The sequence below is a fragment of the Gossypium raimondii genome, chromosome 12, assembly GCF_025698545.1.
Source record: "Gossypium raimondii isolate GPD5lz chromosome 12, ASM2569854v1, whole genome shotgun sequence".
In the NCBI taxonomy this organism is placed as follows: Eukaryota; Viridiplantae; Streptophyta; class Magnoliopsida; order Malvales; family Malvaceae; genus Gossypium; species Gossypium raimondii.
In genome coordinates this window covers 57547962-57568662 of record NC_068576.1, presented here as the reverse complement: position 1 = coordinate 57568662, position 20701 = coordinate 57547962, and the positions used below count along the sequence as shown (strand labels likewise).

General features: G+C 35.5%; 4 protein-coding genes across 6 annotated transcripts; 2 read left to right on the top strand and 2 right to left on the bottom strand.

The window, feature by feature from the left end:
- The first annotated feature begins 319 nt into the window (after window positions 1-319).
- Window positions 320-1358, top strand: LOC105765741 (glutaredoxin). The gene is made up of 4 exons (XM_012584984.2): window positions 320-610; window positions 732-820; window positions 905-1003; window positions 1140-1358. Exons 1-4 carry the CDS (start codon window positions 507-509, stop codon window positions 1220-1222), a joined length of 375 nt encoding a protein of 124 aa, XP_012440438.1. The 5' UTR covers window positions 320-506; the 3' UTR covers window positions 1223-1358.
- Window position 1359: 1 nt separating this feature from the next.
- LOC105765739 (anthranilate phosphoribosyltransferase, chloroplastic) lies at window positions 1360-6262 on the bottom strand. The gene is made up of 10 exons (XM_012584982.2): window positions 5835-6262; window positions 5611-5754; window positions 5359-5520; window positions 5148-5231; window positions 3995-4183; window positions 2455-2545; window positions 2278-2337; window positions 2013-2131; window positions 1728-1862; window positions 1360-1640 (listed from the first exon to the last, which is right to left on the bottom strand). Exons 1-10 carry the CDS (start codon window positions 6051-6053, stop codon window positions 1611-1613), a joined length of 1233 nt encoding a protein of 410 aa, XP_012440436.1. The 5' UTR covers window positions 6054-6262; the 3' UTR covers window positions 1360-1610.
- Window positions 6263-7035: 773 nt separating this feature from the next.
- LOC105765737 (M phase phosphoprotein 10) lies at window positions 7036-12904 on the bottom strand. Its single transcript, XM_012584979.2, has 13 exons — window positions 12101-12904; window positions 11963-12018; window positions 11231-11342; window positions 10737-10847; window positions 10508-10645; window positions 9126-9194; window positions 8973-9014; window positions 8696-8764; window positions 8491-8562; window positions 8351-8404; window positions 8113-8254; window positions 7699-7764; window positions 7036-7345 (listed from the first exon to the last, which is right to left on the bottom strand). Exons 1-13 carry the CDS (start codon window positions 12824-12826, stop codon window positions 7332-7334), a joined length of 1671 nt encoding a protein of 556 aa, XP_012440433.1. The 5' UTR covers window positions 12827-12904; the 3' UTR covers window positions 7036-7331.
- Window positions 12905-14386: 1482 nt separating this feature from the next.
- LOC105765731 (uncharacterized) lies at window positions 14387-20513 on the top strand. 3 transcript variants are annotated; one of them, XM_012584970.2, is made up of 6 exons: window positions 14387-15866; window positions 16620-17615; window positions 17999-18224; window positions 18996-19138; window positions 19478-19900; window positions 20042-20513. In XM_012584970.2, the coding sequence occupies exons 1-5, from the start codon at window positions 14556-14558 to the stop codon at window positions 19787-19789; spliced, it is 2988 nt and encodes a 995-aa protein (XP_012440424.1). In that variant the 5' UTR covers window positions 14387-14555; the 3' UTR covers window positions 19790-19900; window positions 20042-20513. The 3 variants fall into 3 exon arrangements, with proteins under 3 accessions (XP_012440424.1, XP_012440423.1, XP_012440421.1); XM_012584969.2 differs by having other exon boundaries at window positions 20039-20513; XM_012584967.2 differs by having other exon boundaries at window positions 20008-20513.
- The last annotated feature ends 188 nt before the right edge of the window (window positions 20514-20701 follow it).

Sequence of the window (20701 nt, the reverse complement as noted above, 5' to 3'; positions counted from 1 at the left end):
TCTAAAAATATATAAAAGAAATTAATAAAAAAATATGAAATACACGTAAGCGGTCATGTTTAAAAATTTAATATTTTAATTAATATTCTCTAAAAATTAATAATCTAATTCTTTTTAAAAAATTGATGGTCAAATTTAATTTTTTAAAATATTAAAACAACTAAAAGAAAAGAAAAGTTCAATTGATAAAAGATTTTTAATTGGTAATATAATATTAGTATCCGAGTGGAAGGTTATTGAGGCCGGCCCAACATACCTCTAATCGGAACCAAGCCCACCGCATCTGCTTTATTGTCAACTATAATAATGGTGGTGATGATGAAATAAATAGTGAAAGTTGAGAGTTCTGTTTGTTGCATCGACCGTCTCAACTCTGTGTCTTGCCTGACAAAAGCTGACCAGCTGGAAACTCCAATCGCTGCCACCAAATTCCATATTTGATAGTTGGGACACCTAGTCTCACCGTTTAAGACACCCCACCAAGCCGGTCCTAATATAAAACAGCCATGGGTTCCCTTCTAAGCTCCAACAAGTTAAGCCAGGAAGATACCCAAATGGCACTTGACAAGGTCAAGCACATCGTTTCCTCCACCCCCGTTGTTGTGTTCAGGTACCCAAGTTCCGATTCCTTTAAACTTCTTCAATCATGAATTGAATACTGCTATATATGGTTACGTTTCTTCAAATTTTGGGATTTCTATTTCTAATCTATAACTTTGCTTCTGTTGCAGTAAAACCTATTGTGGGTATTGTAATAGGGTTAAGCAGCTGTTTGCTCAGTTAAAAGCTTCTTACAAGGCCATTGAATTGGATCAAGAAAGTAAGCCAACTATCTCTTAAACAATTATATTTTTAACTACTGCTGTTGTTGTAAAAATCTTTTTCTTTTTTTTTTTTTTGGAAGGTGATGGTGGTGAAATGCAAGCAGCTCTGGCAGAGTGGACTGGGCAGAGGACAGTACCTAATGTCTTCATTGCAGGAACACATATTGGTGGCTGTGATTGTAAGCCCAACTTTGCCTTGCTTTGCTTGTTGGTTCATGTCATGGTTTCTAGTTAACTCATAATTCTGAAAAAAGTAAATTGCAATTGTTGTTATTTTGGGTTATAATATTAATATTACTCTTTTATTTGTTGCAGCTGTTATTGCCAAGTATCAAGCAGGTCAGCTTCTGAACCTCCTCTCAGATGCTGGTGCCATGACTGTCGATCTCAATGCCTGACACCAAACCTTTCTGCACACAATAAACAGCAAAGCAATTTTCTTTGCAGTGGAACCATACCAGACTTCATATCCCTTTTCAATACATAATGTTTCTACTTAAAACTGCTTCAATAATGATATGCAACAATTTGGTACTTGCAGATTGTTAATTTGGTTAATTTATTATTATTCCACACTTAAAAAGAAATTGTTTCAAGTATATTTCATGAAAAGAAAACTTGAGAACAATCTAGCAAAGCAATAAAACAGGATATAAGCCCAAAGCCTTGCAACCAAATTTCTTTATCTGGTATATTCAAATGTTCCACTGTTACATGGTGATCCCATAAAGTTCCTTTTAAAGTCTGAGATTTGTGATGAATGTGGACCCAAAGTTTCCAAAGCTTTTACTGTACTGTAGTTTTTTCATTCACTTTCTGCATTGAAGAAGAAGAGAAGATGAGGTGTAGTTGCAAGCCCAAAAAGTAAAGCACTATGGAGGAAAGTTAAGTGGTTTCACTTACATTGGAGATATCTATCCATGAATTAAGCGTATTTAGAGCTTTTCCTGATAATTGTGTCTCACGAGCCAATGCTACCCCTTCAGAAAGTGATTTCACATGACCACTCACTAGGAGAGCTGCTGCTGCATTAAGGATCTGAACCATGAAGATTTTGCTTTCGTATCAGAATATCGTCTCAGCGTTTACGGAATGCCATTATTTTATATTAAAAGAAAAATAATGATAGGCATGCAAAAAAGTACACGTATAGGCACATAGACAAAAGAAGGAAAAGAAGTTATTTACAAGTGCCTCTGCAATGGGCCCACTCTCCCCCGAAAGAATACGCTTCAACACATCCGCATTGTAGTTCTTGCCACCACCTCGCAGGTCATCTAGAGTACAACGAGGAATGCCAAATTCCACTGTCCAAACATTGTATTTTCTTAGCACAACTTGATCAGTATATAAATACAGCAGTTTCAAAATCTTGTGTATCATTCAATAAAATACATCTATGGTCTCAATAAAGGAAGGAAGAAAACATCATGAAATACAAACAAGATCTTACATGGATCAAATGAGAACTTCTCAATTTTTTCTGGAGTGACATCAAGGACTCGCCCTGGCCCTGTATGGATGGATATATGTTGTGAGATTGTAATGATTTAGATATAAGGAACAGCAAGCAAAGACGACATGAGCCGATGATTGAGCCGAGGGAAAGGAGTAATAAAATGAAGCTTACCAAGGGGACTCATTTCATCTAAACCCTCTGAGTGCACAACTAATGCTCTTTTCATGCCAAACCGTTGTAGTGCTTTGGCCATTTTGAAGACCTACAGTCACAACTCATCTCAGTGATGAATTCAAAGGAGCAAACTATCAAATTACATAACAATGCAAGTACTTTAACATGTCTTTAACTCTTTCGAGCAACATAGTTAAACATAAGATCACATGTATAGCACCACTCCAGTTTTAATGTGCTCAAGCAACTATGCATGTATTACTATTTTTCCTTTATAATATCAGCAATTACTTTTATTATCAGGAAGGTTAATGGACACAATCGTGGTTACAATATCTACAACTCAAGTGTTAAGTTTTGCTATTGAAAGACTAGAGAATCGATATATGGTACAGGATATCTTTCTTCAGCCTGAAAATAAAGAGATTGATGTTGAAACACAAAACCTGTGGCAACTAAAGGTTCGTATATTGGAGTACATTTTCAAAATAAAAGAGGAACATTGGAGACAGAACCCTAAATTATACACGTATCTTTAATCAAATATTGATCAGACAGAGAAAATCACATGGTACCAATTGCAAAATCAAGATATAATTTTGTTGGGTTTGCATGACAGGAAACTACATTGATCTAAGAACCTAAAATGAACTCAAACATTATCAGTATATTATTTTAGTAGAATATTACAATTCCTAACATATTCTAATATTAACAAAGAACCTTTAAACATAACCAAGGAAAATAGGCAACGATAAGGACATGAACTGAGGATTTGCCAACAGAAAGACATTTTAGCTAAGGTTCAACCAATAAGATGTTTAAGCCAGCAGAGACACAGCTAACTCCTTGAGCCTTTAATCTATCCACAAAATAATTCCCAATCCAGCAATTGTATCACAATTCAGGGACAGGAAAAGCAGGGAAAGGCCCATTGCTAAAAGGTCAGGGAAGTGTAGTAAAGAAAGTCTGTTTTATAGAACCTGAATGCAAGTTTGCAGGCTTGCAATGGAAATGGATTCAGTTTGGTCAAATGGAACCAATTCTTGAAAACTAGGCTCACTTGCAGATTGATAGCATCACTCTAACCGTAAGTAGAAGATTCAGATTCAAAGTGATCATAGTGGAAACAACCAAGGACAATATCAATGAAACTGTAAATAACAATAATTTATTATACCCAATCTATCCATGAAACTTTGTAATTTTTTCCAAAACTTATTATATTCAAAAATAAATTAAAACAAAAGTAACAAAGCAGATTCCTAAGTGAGTAATTATTTCTTAAAATTAGAAAAACAGACCCAAATACCCCCCAATTTATTTCTTATTATAATATGAATGTGATTTCTATGTAATTTTCTTCACTGAGTTGGCGTCACTTGAAGTATAGATACTAATTCAAGAAGGAAATAAAAATAGTTTTTTTGGTAAAGAAAAAATCAATACACTAGAAATCTTTACTTTCTTAGGCTGCAAGGAGAGAGAGCAAAAGAGAGAACTTTTAAGAATGCTATAAGGCGCAAAGAACACTTACTAGATCTTCATGATAAACACCTACAACAGCAAAAGGTACTCTTGCAGGGTTCAACATAGGACCCAGTACATTGAACACAGTTTTAATTTTCAGCTTCTTTCTAACTCCGCTCACAATCTTCATTGCTGGGTGATATTTTGGTGCCATCATAAAACCAATTCCTGCTTTATTCACACAGCTCACTACTCCCTTCAAGAAATAGAAAAGAAAAATTCAATGCCATAATAACATCTGTGAAGGGTTATATTTAAGATATTTGGTACAGTTACATTCATTTAATTCAGTGGGCCAGCTACTTAATGCCTTTATTTTCCACTTACATCTAGAAGTAAAAACCAACCAAACAAATTTGCAGCATGGACAACATAAAAACCAACCAGTCATGATATTAACTATTGACACCCACGCAGAGTTCTGGTAGAAGGTAATAGTAGATGGTAGTCCTTAAAAGTTTTTGATGTGTATGTTGTGTTGCTCGATAGGAACAAAGAATCTTCATAAATTCTCAACAGTAGGCCATAAAAAGCGTACATCAATTGGACCCAAAGATTGAAAGTAAGCATTAATTTGTAAAGTAACATTTCCATTTCATAGCAGAACAGACAGCGTTAAAACTGAAAGCTTAACAGGTCATACAGAATAGGCTCTTTTTTGTAATTATATTAAAACATGCAGGTTGTTCTATTAAAAATTTTGAAAAGGAAAAAAACAGAAGCAGTAATTAGGTACAAGTTTAAGAAACATTATGGGATATTGAACATTCCAATAGAATTCTCTATCAGATTATCCATCAGTTGACTATGGGCAACGGTTACTACTGCAACCAAGTATAAGTTTGCAACACCTAAAGAGTAGAATTCCTATAAAAAAAAATTCAAACTAATTAAGAAACAAGAATAGTTAAATAATTTATCAAACACTTTCTACACAATAACCTGACAAGCATTGTATAGAAAAACTTAGTACTCCCCCTGGAAGAGCTTTAACAATTCTCACCAAGATGCTTTTACATTGAACTAATGACAAAAGAAACAGAAAACAAGATATGCCTCCAATGATAAAAAAAGGCACGCTAAAAAAACTTGCGGGACCTAATCCTAGTATGACAATATCATTAATGCAACTATAATGCTATGGTTAAAGAGGCACCAACCTCAGGGTCCAAATCAAGAATTATCCCCAAAGCTTCCAATACATCAGCACTTCCACAGGCAGAGGAACTTGATCTATTCCCTTGCTGTAGCACAGACACAAGCAATAAGTATGACAATGATAGTAGGACAATAAATGTTGCATTAATAGACCCAACAAGGAGAAAGAAAGAATGAGAGAAAATGGATTTAAATTGAGTAATTGTCAGTGACCTTGGCAACTTTTGCACCACAAGCAGCAGCCAATATTGAAGCACCCGTTGATATATTCACGGTGTTCGCTCCATCACCACCCGTTCCAACAATGTCAACAGCATCATTTAACCCTTCTACCTTCCAAGCATGCTTTAACATTGCCCTCGCCAATCCCACAACCTTAGATGTCACAGCCAAGTAATATGTTAACTGATCACACAAAATTGTCCAAAAAATTCACTTAAAAAAAGGGGGTAAAAAGGAACTAACTTCTTCAAAAGTCTCGCCTTTAGCCCTCAACAAAACAAGAAAAGCACTGATCAAAGCCTCATTAGCTTCGGTTAACAAAAACTCAAGAGATGCCTCAGCCTCGGACTCCGTTAAATCAACTCGATTAATCAAACACTCAATCAACTGAAACGGTGAAAACCCAATATATATATATCAACATTTGATTTTCCCAAACAAAAATGAGCACCATAAAATCTTCTCACCTCGTTAATTGAACCAACTGATGAGCTTGAGTTTCCACGAACAGTGGGCAGAGCAGATACAGAAACAGAGTCAGAAACAACTCTGAAACGACGCCGGTTAGAGAAAGGGACAATTGTTGCGGTACTACTATCGAAAAGTTTAGTTAAAGGGCGGCTGTTGTGAGTAAATGAAGAGAAAGAAAATAAAGAAGACTGCTGTAGAAACACTGTTGTCGCCATTGCTCTTGAACCCAGAAAATTTTAAGTCAAATAAAAACCCACCACAAAGATTGACTATTTATTATTTGAGAAAACTATAGTGGAATTCAAATGGGCAATGGAGCAAATATATAGGGAGAAAATCATGAGTGGGGATTAAGCTAATTATTAAATATGCACCATAAATTAGACAATTTTTTTGCCGCAAATGGAGCATCAGAATTAGAAATAAGAAGGGGCTTCGGTTTGGGGTTGGTGGAGGGTTCAGTAAATTTTAGTTTTTTTTACAGCGCGGCAAAATTAAAATACACCCGAAAAAACCTGAATCTATTCGCCGCCTAAAACTAAAGTGGACAATTTTACCATACCGCTCCACGTTTATGATCTTACTTTCATTAATGCATACAAGCATTATCGGTACATCAATGAACAAGAAAAGCATTATTGCTCCATCACCATTTTGATTTGCCGTTCTGCCATTTCCTCACTTTCTATCAGCATATTATTTTATTGAAAGTTCATTATTAAATTTTAATAACATGTACATATAATAAAATAGTATTTGATTTATGAATTTAAGGTAAGAGGGGTAAATATTAAAATTATATATTAATTTTATTTTAATATGTAATTTGATACATGAATTATAATTATATATAATTATACACATTAAACTTTAATTTTAGTTCAATTTTAATTTAATTATATACATTTATATAATTATATCACGTAAAATTATATAATATCAATACTGCTGTTAGCTTACGAAAATTGAATAAAATAAAATATCATATAAAATTGCACTCGAGTTTTAATATTTTAAACTTATCCATGCGTGTGACTCGTGATCATTAATATATTAATGAAACAAATCAAGAAGTTGGAAATCATGTTCCACATTGATATGATATTTCATATTGAATGTTTCCAAGTCTTTTCTAACAGTAACTCTTTATATCGTCACGTTGCAATCTTTTCTTTTTGTACAAAGTGAGCGAATACGTAGTGAAAAAGCAATTAATAACACTTGAATTGGCTCATACAATAGCAAATGTTATTATTGTCTGTCAGTGTAAACATTAAACATTATCTACCAAAACTTGTAACCAATATTAATTATATTCTTAGGAACTAAAATACCAGATTTGATTCCACCTCTGTCTCATTGTTTGGCTTGCTCTAAGCTTGCAAAAGCTAGACAGAGATAAAGAGTAACATTAAGTATGCATGGATGCATGCTTTGTCTTTCCCTCTTTAGAATATGCCATTTCCCCCGCTTCACCAAAACTAGGTCACAAACTATCCTTCCCTGCCTGCACGTACCATAAATTAACCAATTTACTTAACCAACAGTAAAAGTATCATGAAAGCCCCTATATTAAGAGTATAATGCATTTTGCCCCCTTTCCTAAAAAAATAGACAAATTAATCCCTATACATTACATCGTGTACCTTATTCTAACATACAAGGACCAACTTTAATTGAAGAAAAGGATGCAATTTTTAACAAATAAAATCAGTTTGCTCTTTGATCTAATGTCCAGGGACTAGTTTGCCCATTTCTTATTAGAGGGAGAAAAATACAATCCGATTCCTAATATAAAAGTCTCATGGTACTTTTAACTACCACCAACAATAGCAGGTAGAATAGGAATACAATACAAACCTTCGTCATTGTTGCCTACGGTTATCATCTGTCGTGCCTTTTTACCCATCCTTTTAGCTGCTTCAGCTGTAATCAAGGTGACAATCATAAACCATAAAACTTGCATGAAATGAACAAATAAAACTCAATGGCTAGAAAGCTAGCACCCAATCATTGTTCCATTACCAAATCTAAGTCTCATCATAATCATCGCGGGTTTACTTTCAATAAATAAATGCATGGTAGTGATTATTCATTAAAAAATATATGCTAGTGAGGTAGCGCATTAAATCATATGCAGGAAAGGCTTCTTTGCCAACATCTTTCCTATATTCTTTGTCAACAGATTTTTTAAATTACAAAGCATGGGAATCTAAACATTCCCAAAATCCATTTATTATTTTTTCCTTCTCCAAGAAATTTAAATTTCCTTACCCTTAAACTTCCTTTTCTTGTTAGCCCTCCTCCTCTTTCTCTCTGCCTTTGTCAGTTCTGCTTCTTCTTTAATGTCACCTTTACCAGAAAAAACTTCCTCAGGAGCCAGCATAGCTGCATCTGAGACAGCCATAGGTGCAACCTGACCAAGGAATATTATCATAACGCATGCATGTCAGAAATTGTCAAACCATGACAAGACCAAAATTCTTAGAAAATAATTGGGAAAAGTTTGTACCTCTTCCATGGCAAGGGCGGGGACATTTGTTTGTATAGACATGTCCTCAACAACCTACAGAAATCAAGACACCATATAAACACTACAGCAAACTGATTTTTACTGTATTTAGCCATTGGGAAACCAAATGAGAAGCATACAGGTTTTGGTGTAAAATGAAAATGAGAAAGAGCATCCAACTTCAAGCAAAGTTTCTTGAACAGCATACTGGCCTGGTAAAAGAAGATTAAAAAAACGAAACATGTTAGATGTATGAATGTCAAAAACTAATATAAAGGTGCATTCTTGACTAGAATGCTGTAGGACTAGGGTATCAAAAGAAAAACAAATCCATATAATATTTACCTCTTTCTTTAGTTCATCTGAGAAGGTCAACGGGGCAGAGGCTGGATCTGTTTTCTGGACAAATTCTTCCTGCAAAGGAGTATACAGTTTTTGCAATTAAATAGAAGAAAAAGAATAAAATATCCCAACTTGGATTTGTCACTCATGATTCTTGAACTGAGCATCTATAAAAGCTGGTACATGGATGAGAAATACACAAGTGCAGTAGGGTGATTGGAGAGGATGTTTAATCTAGTACAACATTTAATGGTAATATGAAATCACGTAGCATATAAACCTCATAAACTTCAGCAAGACCCTTTTTGCTCTTGCTCTCATCCTGCAATAATACAAACATACAGCTAGAAATAATTAGTTTCCTTTATTAATTAAAAAAGAGAAGAGCCATGAGAACCTTCAAAAGAACATATTAATGATGAATACAACTTACCAGCTCTTTGATTTCTCTTGGCACTTTGGATGATGAAGTTCGAGCCTTTTGAACATCATCAAACAGGCCCTGAATAAAATCATATTAAATTTTGTTAACACTAATACAGAACTGCTTAGGAAACTAAGGATTATAACACTAATTGAACTTTTAAAGAAAATAAGGAAAAAAAGGATAAAAAGATATGGAAACAGAAAGGGGAAAAACACTTGAGACATAAGGTTCCTTGGCCGCATCACACAATCAAGAAGAAAAATCTAAGCATCACATGTAGGGTTACATGGAAGTCACACCTAACGAAGACTGCACAACACAATCTCGATAGCAATCAGACTAAAAATGCTTCATTTATCAAATTCATCTTTTACTACTAATTTTAAAAAATATGAACAGCTATCAAAATTTGGGCTAATAATTAAAAGAAAGTAATGCTACATCTATCACACAATCTCGATAGCAATAAGACTAAAAAAGCTTCACTTATCAATATTTGGGCTCATAATTAAAAGAAAGTAATGCTCTAATTTGTCCAATGCCACAGGATCGTGCCCCCCTTTCTCCAGACACAGCTATCTTAGCTAGGCACAAGGCTGTGTCCGCATTTCCAATCATGTGTTAAACACATATTACGTCTGTGTCAATCCCAATGTCATTTCACAATGACAACCAACAAGTACTATAATAGAGTAGGAATCAACTAAAAGAAAAGGAGAAGCACTTCATAGAAATGTTAAGAGATCTCTTAACTATCATCATATCTTATCCACAAAGCCAAGCTCTTGGGGATAACCAAATAGAGAAATACCCTAATCAGCTATTTTCACTTTTTTAGCTTAATGAAGATTTTACTAAAGAGTTCTTTTATGACAGAGCTTTTCAGAAAAGAGAGGTGTTAAATCAAGGAGATTTCTTTAATAAGAGCTTCAATGAAGCAATTTTCAGTAAAGCAACCCTCAGTGAAACAATCTTCAATGAAGAAATATTTAGAGAAACACTGTCGCTAACTATTTAAAATCAGCTTCACATATACATGGAAACATAATTTCCTATAAAACAACATATTGATCTATTTTCAGAGATTATATATTAGGAATCAAAATCAAGTATCTACAATCTTGACTTGATAACTGAATAGGCTGCTTATTTCCAAGTTTTCAAGTTCAACCAGTCCAATTGGAACCTCTTCAAGTACTAAACAAACTAGGCTGTATAAATGTTGAACAGATAAAGGAAAGAGAAAGGCAGGCAGTGCTGCAGTTTTTAGAGAAAAGTACAGACATTTCACAATTCACAAGAAACATTGTGATGAAAACATCTGTATTAAGTAGATTAAATTAGTAAAGAACAAGTTTCAAATCCTAGCAGTTGGGGAAGAAGCTTACCTCACTGATCCTAGTCTTAATCAAATCTTCAAGTGATGCAGTAACCTCCTCTGTGATTACAGGGGCAGGCCTGACATTGTGCTCAAAATCTAAATCAACTTCTAATGCACTATTCTTTTGCCTTTGTGCTGCAGTTACCTGTTATTAAAATCTTAGTATAAATAATCTTATTCTTGTCCAAAAGGGCATGTACTAAATAATACCACGACAGCTTATATGAAAAACTTACCTCTCCACGCATTGTCCAAACTTTTGGATCCAAGTTGGCCTTCTCCATTTCCTCTATTTTAGATCTGAGTTTGTCAAGTTCTTTTTCATGCTTAGAAGGGCCATCCTTTCTCTGTAAAAGAGGGAAAAACAGAAACATAGTCTCATAAAGCCAATATATGCAATATTATTGATTGAAGTTATAGATGTCTATTATATGCTTGATTTCATGACTAATCAAGCCAGTAACATCAATTTAGTGAAATTATCCAAAAAAGGGAAGGAAAAAAAAGAGTAATAGCAAATATATAATGGAGGGAAAAAACCCTTATTGTTATGTAACTTCTTTTTCCTTTCACCAGCTTTTCTCTCTAGCTATTTTCACTTCAACTATTTCCCTCTTAAACCATCAAAGCAGCTGTGACAAGTTGTAGTTATCCATACTGTATATAAAATTTCATTATATATTTTCAAATTAGAGACATCAAGTGACTACAAAACCAGGTTTCCAACTACCTTATCCACATCTTGTTCATCACCTGATCCTGAATCTTCTTCCAACATGTCTCTAGATTTGGCTTTCTCCTTGGAACTCTTGTTCTTTTTTCTACTGAAAAAATCTTCATATCTGAGTATAACAAGGGCACAGTGTTTAAGAAGGGGAAATAAAAGGTCTACTGATGGTCTAAATTTTAAAAGATGCTAGTGAGAATATATAAACGATCTTAGCATACAATAACTGCAAAGGAAAAGAAACGCTAGAGAATTTGAAGGCAACCAAAACCAAACTTCATTAAGGAAGAATCATATCCCATCAGGGTAAAAGAGAGGTGATAGATGGACCTTTTGTTCATCATCCTACTATGAGGAAATCCCAAATATAAAGAGAGGTGCATAACCTAAAAAATAAACAATTACATACTCATAAACTAAAGGGCAACTAAGAAATTGCAAGTAATAACACCGTCAACTATAATAGCAGAGGTCATAAAATAAGCAGTGTTGTCTTACAACAGATATTCTCACGCTGCAATACCAACACCATTATATAGGTTGTAATAGAATCATTTATGGTGAAGCATTAAGAGTGAAGCATTCCTATTGTTAGAAAAATTTAGAAATAACTAGATTCGGTTCTTAGATGCTGTAAACTTTCACTTCAATAATAAGAACGGAGAAGAAAACAAGTAAAGTTAACAAACAGTCAAATTACACACAAACACGCAAATATAATTCACAAATTAGAACCTGGCATTTTCCAAGTCATCTTCATCCTCTTCATCATTCCCATCAAAGAGCCCGAGCTGCATAATATGAACTGCATTAAATTCTAATAAACAAAACTATCAAACAACAGCCAAACGGAGAAAGGACAGTTGCTCTTACCCCATCTTCCTCCTCCTGTGCCTCATCATCGTCATCCTCACTTCCTTCATTTTCATCTTCATCGTCATCACCTTCTTCTTCTGTGTCTTCTTCCTCCTTCTTAGATTCCGCCTTTGTTTTCTTCTTCTTCAAGCCAAATTCCCTAGCTTCATCCTCCTCCAAATACTCTTGCAATTCCTTGATTTTCAAAAATTTATCCTCTATGCCACCCTTTTCTTCTCCTTCATTCTCACTCTCTTCTTCCGTTCCTCTCTCTTTCTCCTCTTCCTCCCCCTCTTCATCCTCCTCTTCCTCATCATCTTCATCTTCGTCCATATCCATATCATCATCGTCTTCGTCATCATTAACAACATTGTCAGTCTCGATTTGTTCTAGAACCTTCTTCTTCTCTCCTCCTCCTACACCACCATCCTTGAGCTTGGAAATCTCCTCCGGGTGTTTCTCAAACTTCTTGACCTCGCGGCGGAGGGAGGACAGTAGCGGTTGTGATTGGAGGTCAATCTGTTGCCATATCTGCTCCGTGTCGAACCCTTCGGTCAGAAGCTGATCAAATGGAGACTTTGGACAATGCGGTTTCAGGCTAGAAAACAGAAGCTTCGAGGCCGCTCGAACCGCTTGCGAGAGCTCCTGTTTAGGCACGAGCCATTCCGGTGGCTCTGTTGACTTGATATGGTGCAGAGATTCCACGGCTGTTTCGGTCGAATTCGCCATTGCCGAAGGAATCATACAGTTAGCTTCTTTTTGTTAGGGTTTAGGATTTTATTGGCGGCGAGAAGAATAGTAGCCGAGCTTTGTTAAGTATTTTTGAAATTGGCATCAATAACAAAGGATAAAACTACACAGCAAGTAACTCAACTATGCTTATGTTTCATTTTTGGTCACCCAAGTATAAAATATTACAAAATGGCCATCAAACTAATCGAACGTGTCTTTTTGGTCCATTTTCGTTAACCACCGTTAACTTTGTAACGGGAAGATGACGTGTCAAGTTTAAAAAGGGTATAATATCAATTTAGTACTTATTATGTCAAATCGGTGAGCTCAAACTGGTAGGTTGCAACTGCTGCAATATGTAAAATTGGGTCTACAAAACTTTTAGTATAGGGTTGTGTTGATTCCATCTGTAATTCGGCTTTGCAATTCCTTCTTATGGAAAGGAAAGGAGGGTTCAGCAATGGGAACTACCCAAGTCTGAAGGAGGGTTGAGTGTTGGCCATTTGGATATATTGCAAAATGTATGGAGTGCTTAGAGGTTGTGATATTGTAGAAGCTCAGGCTCATCAAAATCATAGTTGGGCTTAGCAAGTAATGTTGAGGCGTAAACAAAGTAAAAGTTTGGTCTGGAGTGGTCTTTTTATTGCTTGGCTGGCTACAAATGAGTGGGATGATTTATTTGGGGGGGGGGGGGGGGTCTTCAAGTTTCCCCGACTGTGTTGATGTTTTAATGACAACTCTTACTAATTATATAAAAGTATTTATTTATTTATTTTTAATATAGCTGAATAACCAATGCGGTGAAATAACCCATCCTCATCTTCAATCAGCATGCACATTTTTGGTTTCAGAATAATGAGACCACCACCAAATTTCCCTGACCTTTTATCTCACAAAAACATCTTTGTTTTTATTATTAAACTTTAAAAATTACAAAATAATTATTAAATTATTTTAAAAAATTATTTAAGTAATTGAATTATTTAAAAGTTTTTATTTAAGTCATTAAACTGTTATATTCCTTCTTTAAATCTAGATAGTGAGCTCCAACCAATAAATTGCTAGAATAACATACTTTAGATTAAAGTACAGTCGATGTTAAAGATCGGAGAAAAAAATTATTTGAATTTTGATTAATAAGTTTGTGACTCTCAAAAGTTGTTTCATGAGAAACTTTCAATTAGCGCAAGTAGAGCGAATAAAGAAAGCCATACAACCATGATTTTAATAGTTTATTAACTTAAATGAAAACTTTTGAATAGTTCAGTAACCATCTTGCAACTTTTTGAAGTTGTGTAACTAAAATATAAACTTACTAATAATTGAGTAACCTTAAGTGCAATTCATCCAAAAACAAAACTTTTTTAAGCAAAAATAAGTAAATGAATTGAATATTCTTATTTTTCTTGAAATACTCCATTTTACAGTTTTTTAGAAATTATAAAAAATAATTTTTTATTTTGAAAAATTATTATAAACAATTATTTTTCTACTTTACACAATCTAATCATCCAAAATTTACAAAATTACTTCATTTATAAATTTTAATTATCCAAAAAATTACAGATACATCATTTCCTTTCGTAAACTTCGTTCTCTCTTTTCTTCATATTTTTTCTCCGAACATAGTGTAAATTGAATAGTATCAAACCCTAACACCCTTCTATCAGTTTCATTTTCAGCTGATTATTAATCTATCTGTGGATTCGTTTGATTAATTTTCTCCACTTCCATTCATCAAATGATTAATGAAGAGGGGACTCGCGAGAACAACCTCGCCCAAGTCGCCTCTTCCGATCCTCTCGATTTATCCCATTCGAGATCGGACGGCGCCTCCACGGCTTCGTCGCCGCACTACTCATCTTGTGGAGAATCCCAACTCGATCGTTATTGCAGCGCCAACTCCGCCCTCGGAACGCCCAGTTCAATAGCTACATTCAATGACTGTTTCGGAGAATCTGAGTTCGGGTCAGCGAGGAGTTTTAGTGGTTTTGCATTAGGTGATGATTTTGAGAATTTCAGTTTGGACGGGAACCTAAAAGTTCCACCTAATCGGAGAATTGAGTTTCGGAAGGACAGAACCGAAGAAGGAAGGAGCTTTCTTAATGTTAAAAGTGTTGAAGAAGGTAGCTCTTCATGTTTGGACATGGATTTAAGGGAGGAAGATGGGAATTCATCAAGATATGAGCATTCTGAAGGGGAAGATTCGATGTCTAACTATGGGACGAATGAAGACGAGTTTAGCAATAATCCTTATTACAGGAAGAAAGAAGATGATGAGAATAAGAATATGATCGAGAATCCTTTGGGGATTAATTCGTCTGTGGCGTTTGGTGCTAATGATTGGGATGATTTTGAGCAAGAAGCGGGCATGGGTGATCTGGCAGCTTTCATGCTAGATGCCTCCGTCGCAAGGAAAAGTTTTCAAGGTTCGGATGAATTGCAAGAGGAGTTTAATACTTTCGGTGCAATGGCTATTGGTTTTCCGAGTTCAGGTGAATCCGAATTTCTAGAAGTAAAAGACATTCCTGTGGCTGAAGATACAGTAGAAGAGGCAAAATGTTATTCGGTCAATGCAGTCAGTTCTTCAAGGATTTGTGACGGAGAGAAATATGTGAAAGATATTGCTGTTGCTAAAAATCAACTCCATGATGCTGATGATGACATGGGGTATCTAGAAACTTGTTCTGTTACTGATGTCTTTGCAATGGACCCGGATCCCCCTGTAGAAAAAGCTCCCGTCGAGGTAGGATTGAATGTTGTAGATTCTGACAGGGTAAGGCAGCATCAATCTTCTGAAGCCAGGGAATTCATTGTTGTTGATGAGAGTAAATTATCTGAAAGACTGGAAATCGATAAGTATGAAGCAGAATTGGATGCCCTTGATGATTGTGTCCATCCAGTCTACTATCCTCAAAAAACAAATGCAGAGCTTTACAACAATTGCAAACCAGATTCACCCGCATCTACAAGTGAAAGTAAAGTGAGCACTACATTCAAGAGTCTTCCTGTGCCACCAGATGAATTTGAAGAACATCCTGGAGTGGTTGAGGTCAGTCACTTGTAAATTTTCTTCTTTAGCCTCTAGTATCCTTATCAGTTTGGATTGTTTACGATTTATTATATGCTTATGGATTTCAACTGTTGGCTGCATGCGTTTATACATTGCTAGTGAACTGAACAAATACTAACTTAGACTAAAATCATTTTGGTCTGGCTGGAGAAGCTTGTTGCTTTTCTCTATCTTATTGAACTACTGGTTGGCTGGATACTTTGGTCAAGAAACAAGATGATGCCTGAACTTGGTTGGGGGAGTAATTTGCGAGGAACTGCTGAAAGGTTCAAAGATGAGCTGCAGCAGTAACTAACTCTCATTTATACCATAGTTTTCCATTGTCTAATGTTTTGTGTTATATTCACCTTTATTAAGTGTACTGACTTACTACAGAGTTGTCATTTGTGTGGCGGAGTTAGAAATAAGTTACTTAAGGCTTTGCTTGGTAGGAAGGGTGGGAAGTTAATCCAGTGATTAGGATCCATAGCCACTTTCCTACTTTGTAGCTTAACCATTAGATCAATAAAACTTCCATCTTTTCTTCCCTTAGTTTTAATCCCTAGCCATTGTGTGAGTCCCGTATGTGATGGTTTATTTTCAAAATCAATACATCACCCTTTTCAGTTTGTGTCTTGTGATGGTCAACTGTTTTATGTATTTAAGCGGTTGCCAACCTTTGGAGCTCCAGCTCACTTAAATTACACTTTAAGCTGCTGATATTTTTCTTTGTTCATCCACTTCATCTTGCAGATGAAGAATGTTGAGCTTAATGAATTTTATGACGAGGTAGTCCATGACATGGAAGAAATTTTGCTTGAGTCTGTTGACTCTCCTGGAGCCATGTTTTCTCAGGGTAATAGGATTATCCAACCACGGTTACCGCTTCCTCTACAAGATGGAGGGTCAAATCCTTCTACGTCAGATGCAGACGATGCCTACCTGCGCTCTGCACGTATACTGAGAATAGATGGTGTTGAAGTGGTGGGCGCAAAGCAGAAGAAAGGAAATGTCTCACTTAGTGAAAGGTTGGTTGGGGTAAAGGAATACACTGTGTATAAGATAAGAGTGTGGTGTGGCGATGACCAGTGGGAGGTCGAACGCAGATACCGTGATTTCTGTACTCTCTATCGTCGCTTGAAATCAATATTCTCTGAACAAGGTTGGAATCTTCCTCCTCCCTGGTCATCCGTAGAAACAGAATCTAGAAAGTTATTTGGGAATGCGTCTCCCAATGTTATTGCTGAAAGAAGTGTTCTTATTCAAGAATGCCTACGTTCCATTATATGTTCTAGGTTCTCTTCTAACCCTCCCGGTGCATTGATTTGGTTTTTGTCACCTCAAGATGCATTTCCTGGCATTCCTCCATCAAATACCCATTTGTCTCAGAGTACATATTTTTCAAGAGGGCAAGGCACAGAAAATATTTCTCCTTTAGGGAAGACTATATCGCTTATTGTTGAAATTCGAGCACCAAAATCAATGAAACAGCTGTTAGAAACTCAACATTACACTTGTGCTGGATGCCACAAACATTTTGATGAAGGAATGACTCTACTGCGAGATTTTGTCCAATCTTTTGGATGGGGAAAGCCTAGACTTTGTGAATACACTGGCCAGTTGTTTTGTTCTTCCTGTCACACAAATGAGATGGCAGTCTTACCAGCAAGAGTGTTGCATCATTGGGATTTTACTCGATATCCAGTTTCTCAATTGGCTAAATCATATCTGGATTCTATACATGACCAGGTAATGACTTGGAACATGTTAGAATATAGGTATAGGTGAATTGTATGTTAAAGGTAACCCGGACTTGGTATTTTTTTATGTATGCCCTTACAGTATGGAAATTAGTGGTATTCTGGTATATGTCTTTACTCCTCCTTACAGAAACAATTGACTTACTCCCTCTTAAGACTTTCACAAGATTTAAAGATAAGGATCACCGAATGAGCAACTTAGATGTTCATTATATTCCAATAGAAATCTGTTGTACAGTGCATGTTTATATATATATTAAGATTTATGTATGCACTTAATGAAAATTTCTTCAAGTAACATTTGAATTTCACAGATGTTTACTTAAAGGTTAAGCCATGTGTTTTAAATGCCTTTGTCCCTTTCTTTTGCAGCCCATGCTTTGTGTCAGTGCTGTTAATCCTTTCCTATTTTCAAAGGTTCCAGCTCTGAACCATGTTATGGGCATCAGGAAAAAAATAGGAAAGATGCTTCCGTATGTTCACTGTCCATTTCGTATGTCAATTAACAAAGGACTTGGGTCTCGAAGATATCTTCTTGAAAGCAATGATTTTTTTGCACTTAGAGATCTCATTGATCTTTCCAAAGGAGCTTTTGCAGGTTAGCTTCTGATCACAGGCATTTGAATTTAGTGGCAGATCCTTTATCACATTTTCAGCTTTAAATATATTAGTGGTTAACTTGTTTTCTAAGGGCTTTGTTGCTTATGTTGTTATTTTGCATTATAAATCTTGGGTTCAGAATGGAAGATAAGCAAACTGCTGCCAGAGCTGTTTATGAGCATTTTATTAATTTTCCTTTAAGATTAATGTACTTTTTCTCTCTCTCTCTCTCTCTCTGACATATGATTGTGATGGTAGTTGGGTTAGCCAGTTGGTGCTTATTGGAGATAATTTATAAAGCTTAAAACCTTGTTAGGCTAGACTTTATAACAATCTAATCATGAAAAGGTCACGATCATCTAAAAAATTAATACATCCAATAATCTCTCCTTTTTAGAAAAGGCAGGCAGAATGCCACTTTTCGGGAGACTGACCTGCAAATCCATCAAACATGCACAGACTACAAATGACACAATTTTGAAGTTTTTGATTGTTAAGGTTTTCAAAGTAATCCATGTCTGTCTATCTGAGAATGAGTGCAAAGTCATTAGATAATATGTTTTCTGTATTACCTGGGAAATAAGACAAGACTTCCACTTTGGATCTTTTGTTCCTTTTTTTAAATCTATTTGCATTCGGTTTTATTTTATTTTTACATTGCAACATAGGATTTGAATTTAATTCTTTTTCCAGTATTCCCTTTCATTCTTTCAGCTTTCTCCTCCCATGTTGATTTGACTTTGAAGTAAATGTGTCAATTTCATGTCAGCTCTTCCTGTTATGGTGGAAACTGTATCAAAGAAAATCCAGGAGCATATCATAGAGCAATGCCTCATATGTTGTGATGTGGGAGTCCCCTGCAGCGCTCGCCACTCTTGTATTGACCCATCATCTCTCATATTTCCTTTTCAGGTCAGTATACATGCCATTGGTTATTGCTGTTTACTGTCTAGCTAATCAGTTGCTCCTAGATGAATTTTTCCTTCCAACTTTTTTCTTATAACCCTTGGCATTGATCATTTCATGAGCACCTACTACATGATGCTCTTTATAGTTTCTTTTGGCTGTTAATAATGCCTCAAATTTTGATACTGAGCATTACTTATTATATACATGCTCGCTGGTAATTCTTGCAAAGAAAAAATGTAGCATATTTTGCTATTCATGTATATATTGCTTGAGAAAGGTGAAAATTGTGTATCGTTGGTCCTTTTTCGTTGCTACGATCTGACAGTAATAAGTATTTAACAGGAAGGTGAGATTGAAAAGTGTATATCCTGTGGATCAGTTTTCCATAAGCATTGCTTTAAAGCGATTGCAAACTGTCCTTGTGGGGCAGTACTTAGAGCAGACGAGGCTATGAGATGTTCAAATAGTCAAATCTGTGGTTTGAGTTTTGGGGCAAATGGAGCATTGGACTTGTTAGGGAAGAGGTCAAGCTCAGAGTTGTTGCCTGGGGGTTTCTTATCTAGACTATTTTCAAAGACAAAGCAAGAAGAGATGGAGCACAAGGACAATGAAAATACCATTTTAATGGGTTCAATGCCAAGCAATTATTTGTGATCGCATATGTTGTATGCTATGTACATAATTTGATTTCATGACTGGGACTTCATTTGTTTGACCTTGGTTTCTATCATCTAGACAATCAGAACTAATTGATATCAATATAAGGTGAGATCCGTAATGCCTTTACTCTGACATTTTGTGCTTCTGTTATCAATAGATGTACTAACTTCCTATTTATGTCCTTAATTACCATTTACTTGATCTCCTTTCAGTTGTATTAAATGGAAGCCTCTATTGTTGCAGCAGTTGCTGACTAGCCAGTCCCCTGTAATGAAACATACACAAATAAAGCTGTCTCAATGGCCATATAGATTTACCAGCTGGCTGAAACTTGCCAGAGGTGATATTTTTAAAGTTGTAAATTTTGTTTAGCAACTGTGAAGCGTGAAGGTATCAATTTGGTTATAATTGGATCAAAGGGAGCAAAAAGTAAATTTCATTTTTTTCCCCTTAATGGAATTGAAGAATGTGCATATAGGGAGCAGCGTAAAAATTGAGAGGGACAACAGCTGTGCTCTGAAACAGACATTAGTGCCTGAGTCCTTGAAGCAGACAGGATTGTACCCAACATAGCATTGGCTGTTCCTCACGTGGTCTGTGCTCTGAAACTGAAAGCTGCCTCCTCTATAAATGTCTTTTAAAGAAATTACAGTCCAAATAAAAACTTTATAGACTTAAACTCCGTTAATATGAGATAGGATAATAATCCTCTTTGCTCTGTGTTGCTTTGCCTAAAGTGAGCGCATCCACAAAGTGAAACCATGTGAATTATAAATTAATCGTTAGATAGTATTTTATTTTTTTTAGTAAATTAATTTATGTATATTAAATCAAAGCAAATATTTTTTTTTGTTAAAAATTTTATCATTTTTATTGTTAAAAGTTGACGTAATTAACGAAAAATTA

Excerpts from the sequence above, each read along its gene's own strand:
- LOC105765737 (XM_012584979.2), bottom strand. The coding sequence starts at position 12,826 with ATGATTCCTTCGGCAATGGCGAATTCGACCGAAACAGCCGTGGAATCT. Across the intron at positions 12,019-12,100 it reads CACAGGAGGAGGAAGATGGG|CTCGGGCTCTTTGATGGGAA; the intron begins GTAAGAGCAACT and ends CATATTATGCAG. Across the intron at positions 10,646-10,736 it reads TTTGGACAATGCGTGGAGAG|GTAACTGCAGCACAAAGGCA; the intron begins GTAAGTTTTTCA and ends TTTTAATAACAG.
- LOC105765739 (XM_012584982.2), bottom strand. The coding sequence starts at position 6,053 with ATGGCGACAACAGTGTTTCTACAGCAGTCTTCTTTATTTTCTTTCTCT. Across the intron at positions 2,546-3,994 it reads GTGTTTATCATGAAGATCTA|GTCTTCAAAATGGCCAAAGC; the intron begins GTAAGTGTTCTT and ends TTGTGACTGTAG. Across the intron at positions 2,338-2,454 it reads AGATGAAATGAGTCCCCTTG|GGCCAGGGCGAGTCCTTGAT; the intron begins GTAAGCTTCATT and ends CCATCCATACAG.
- LOC105765731 (XM_012584970.2), top strand. The coding sequence starts at position 14,556 with ATGATTAATGAAGAGGGGACTCGCGAGAACAACCTCGCCCAAGTCGCC. Across the intron at positions 15,867-16,619 it reads AACATCCTGGAGTGGTTGAG|ATGAAGAATGTTGAGCTTAA; the intron begins GTCAGTCACTTG and ends TTCATCTTGCAG. Across the intron at positions 19,139-19,477 it reads CTCTCATATTTCCTTTTCAG|GAAGGTGAGATTGAAAAGTG; the intron begins GTCAGTATACAT and ends AGTATTTAACAG.
- LOC105765741 (XM_012584984.2), top strand. The coding sequence starts at position 507 with ATGGGTTCCCTTCTAAGCTCCAACAAGTTAAGCCAGGAAGATACCCAA. Across the intron at positions 821-904 it reads CATTGAATTGGATCAAGAAA|GTGATGGTGGTGAAATGCAA; the intron begins GTAAGCCAACTA and ends TTTTTTTGGAAG. Across the intron at positions 1,004-1,139 it reads ACATATTGGTGGCTGTGATT|CTGTTATTGCCAAGTATCAA; the intron begins GTAAGCCCAACT and ends TATTTGTTGCAG.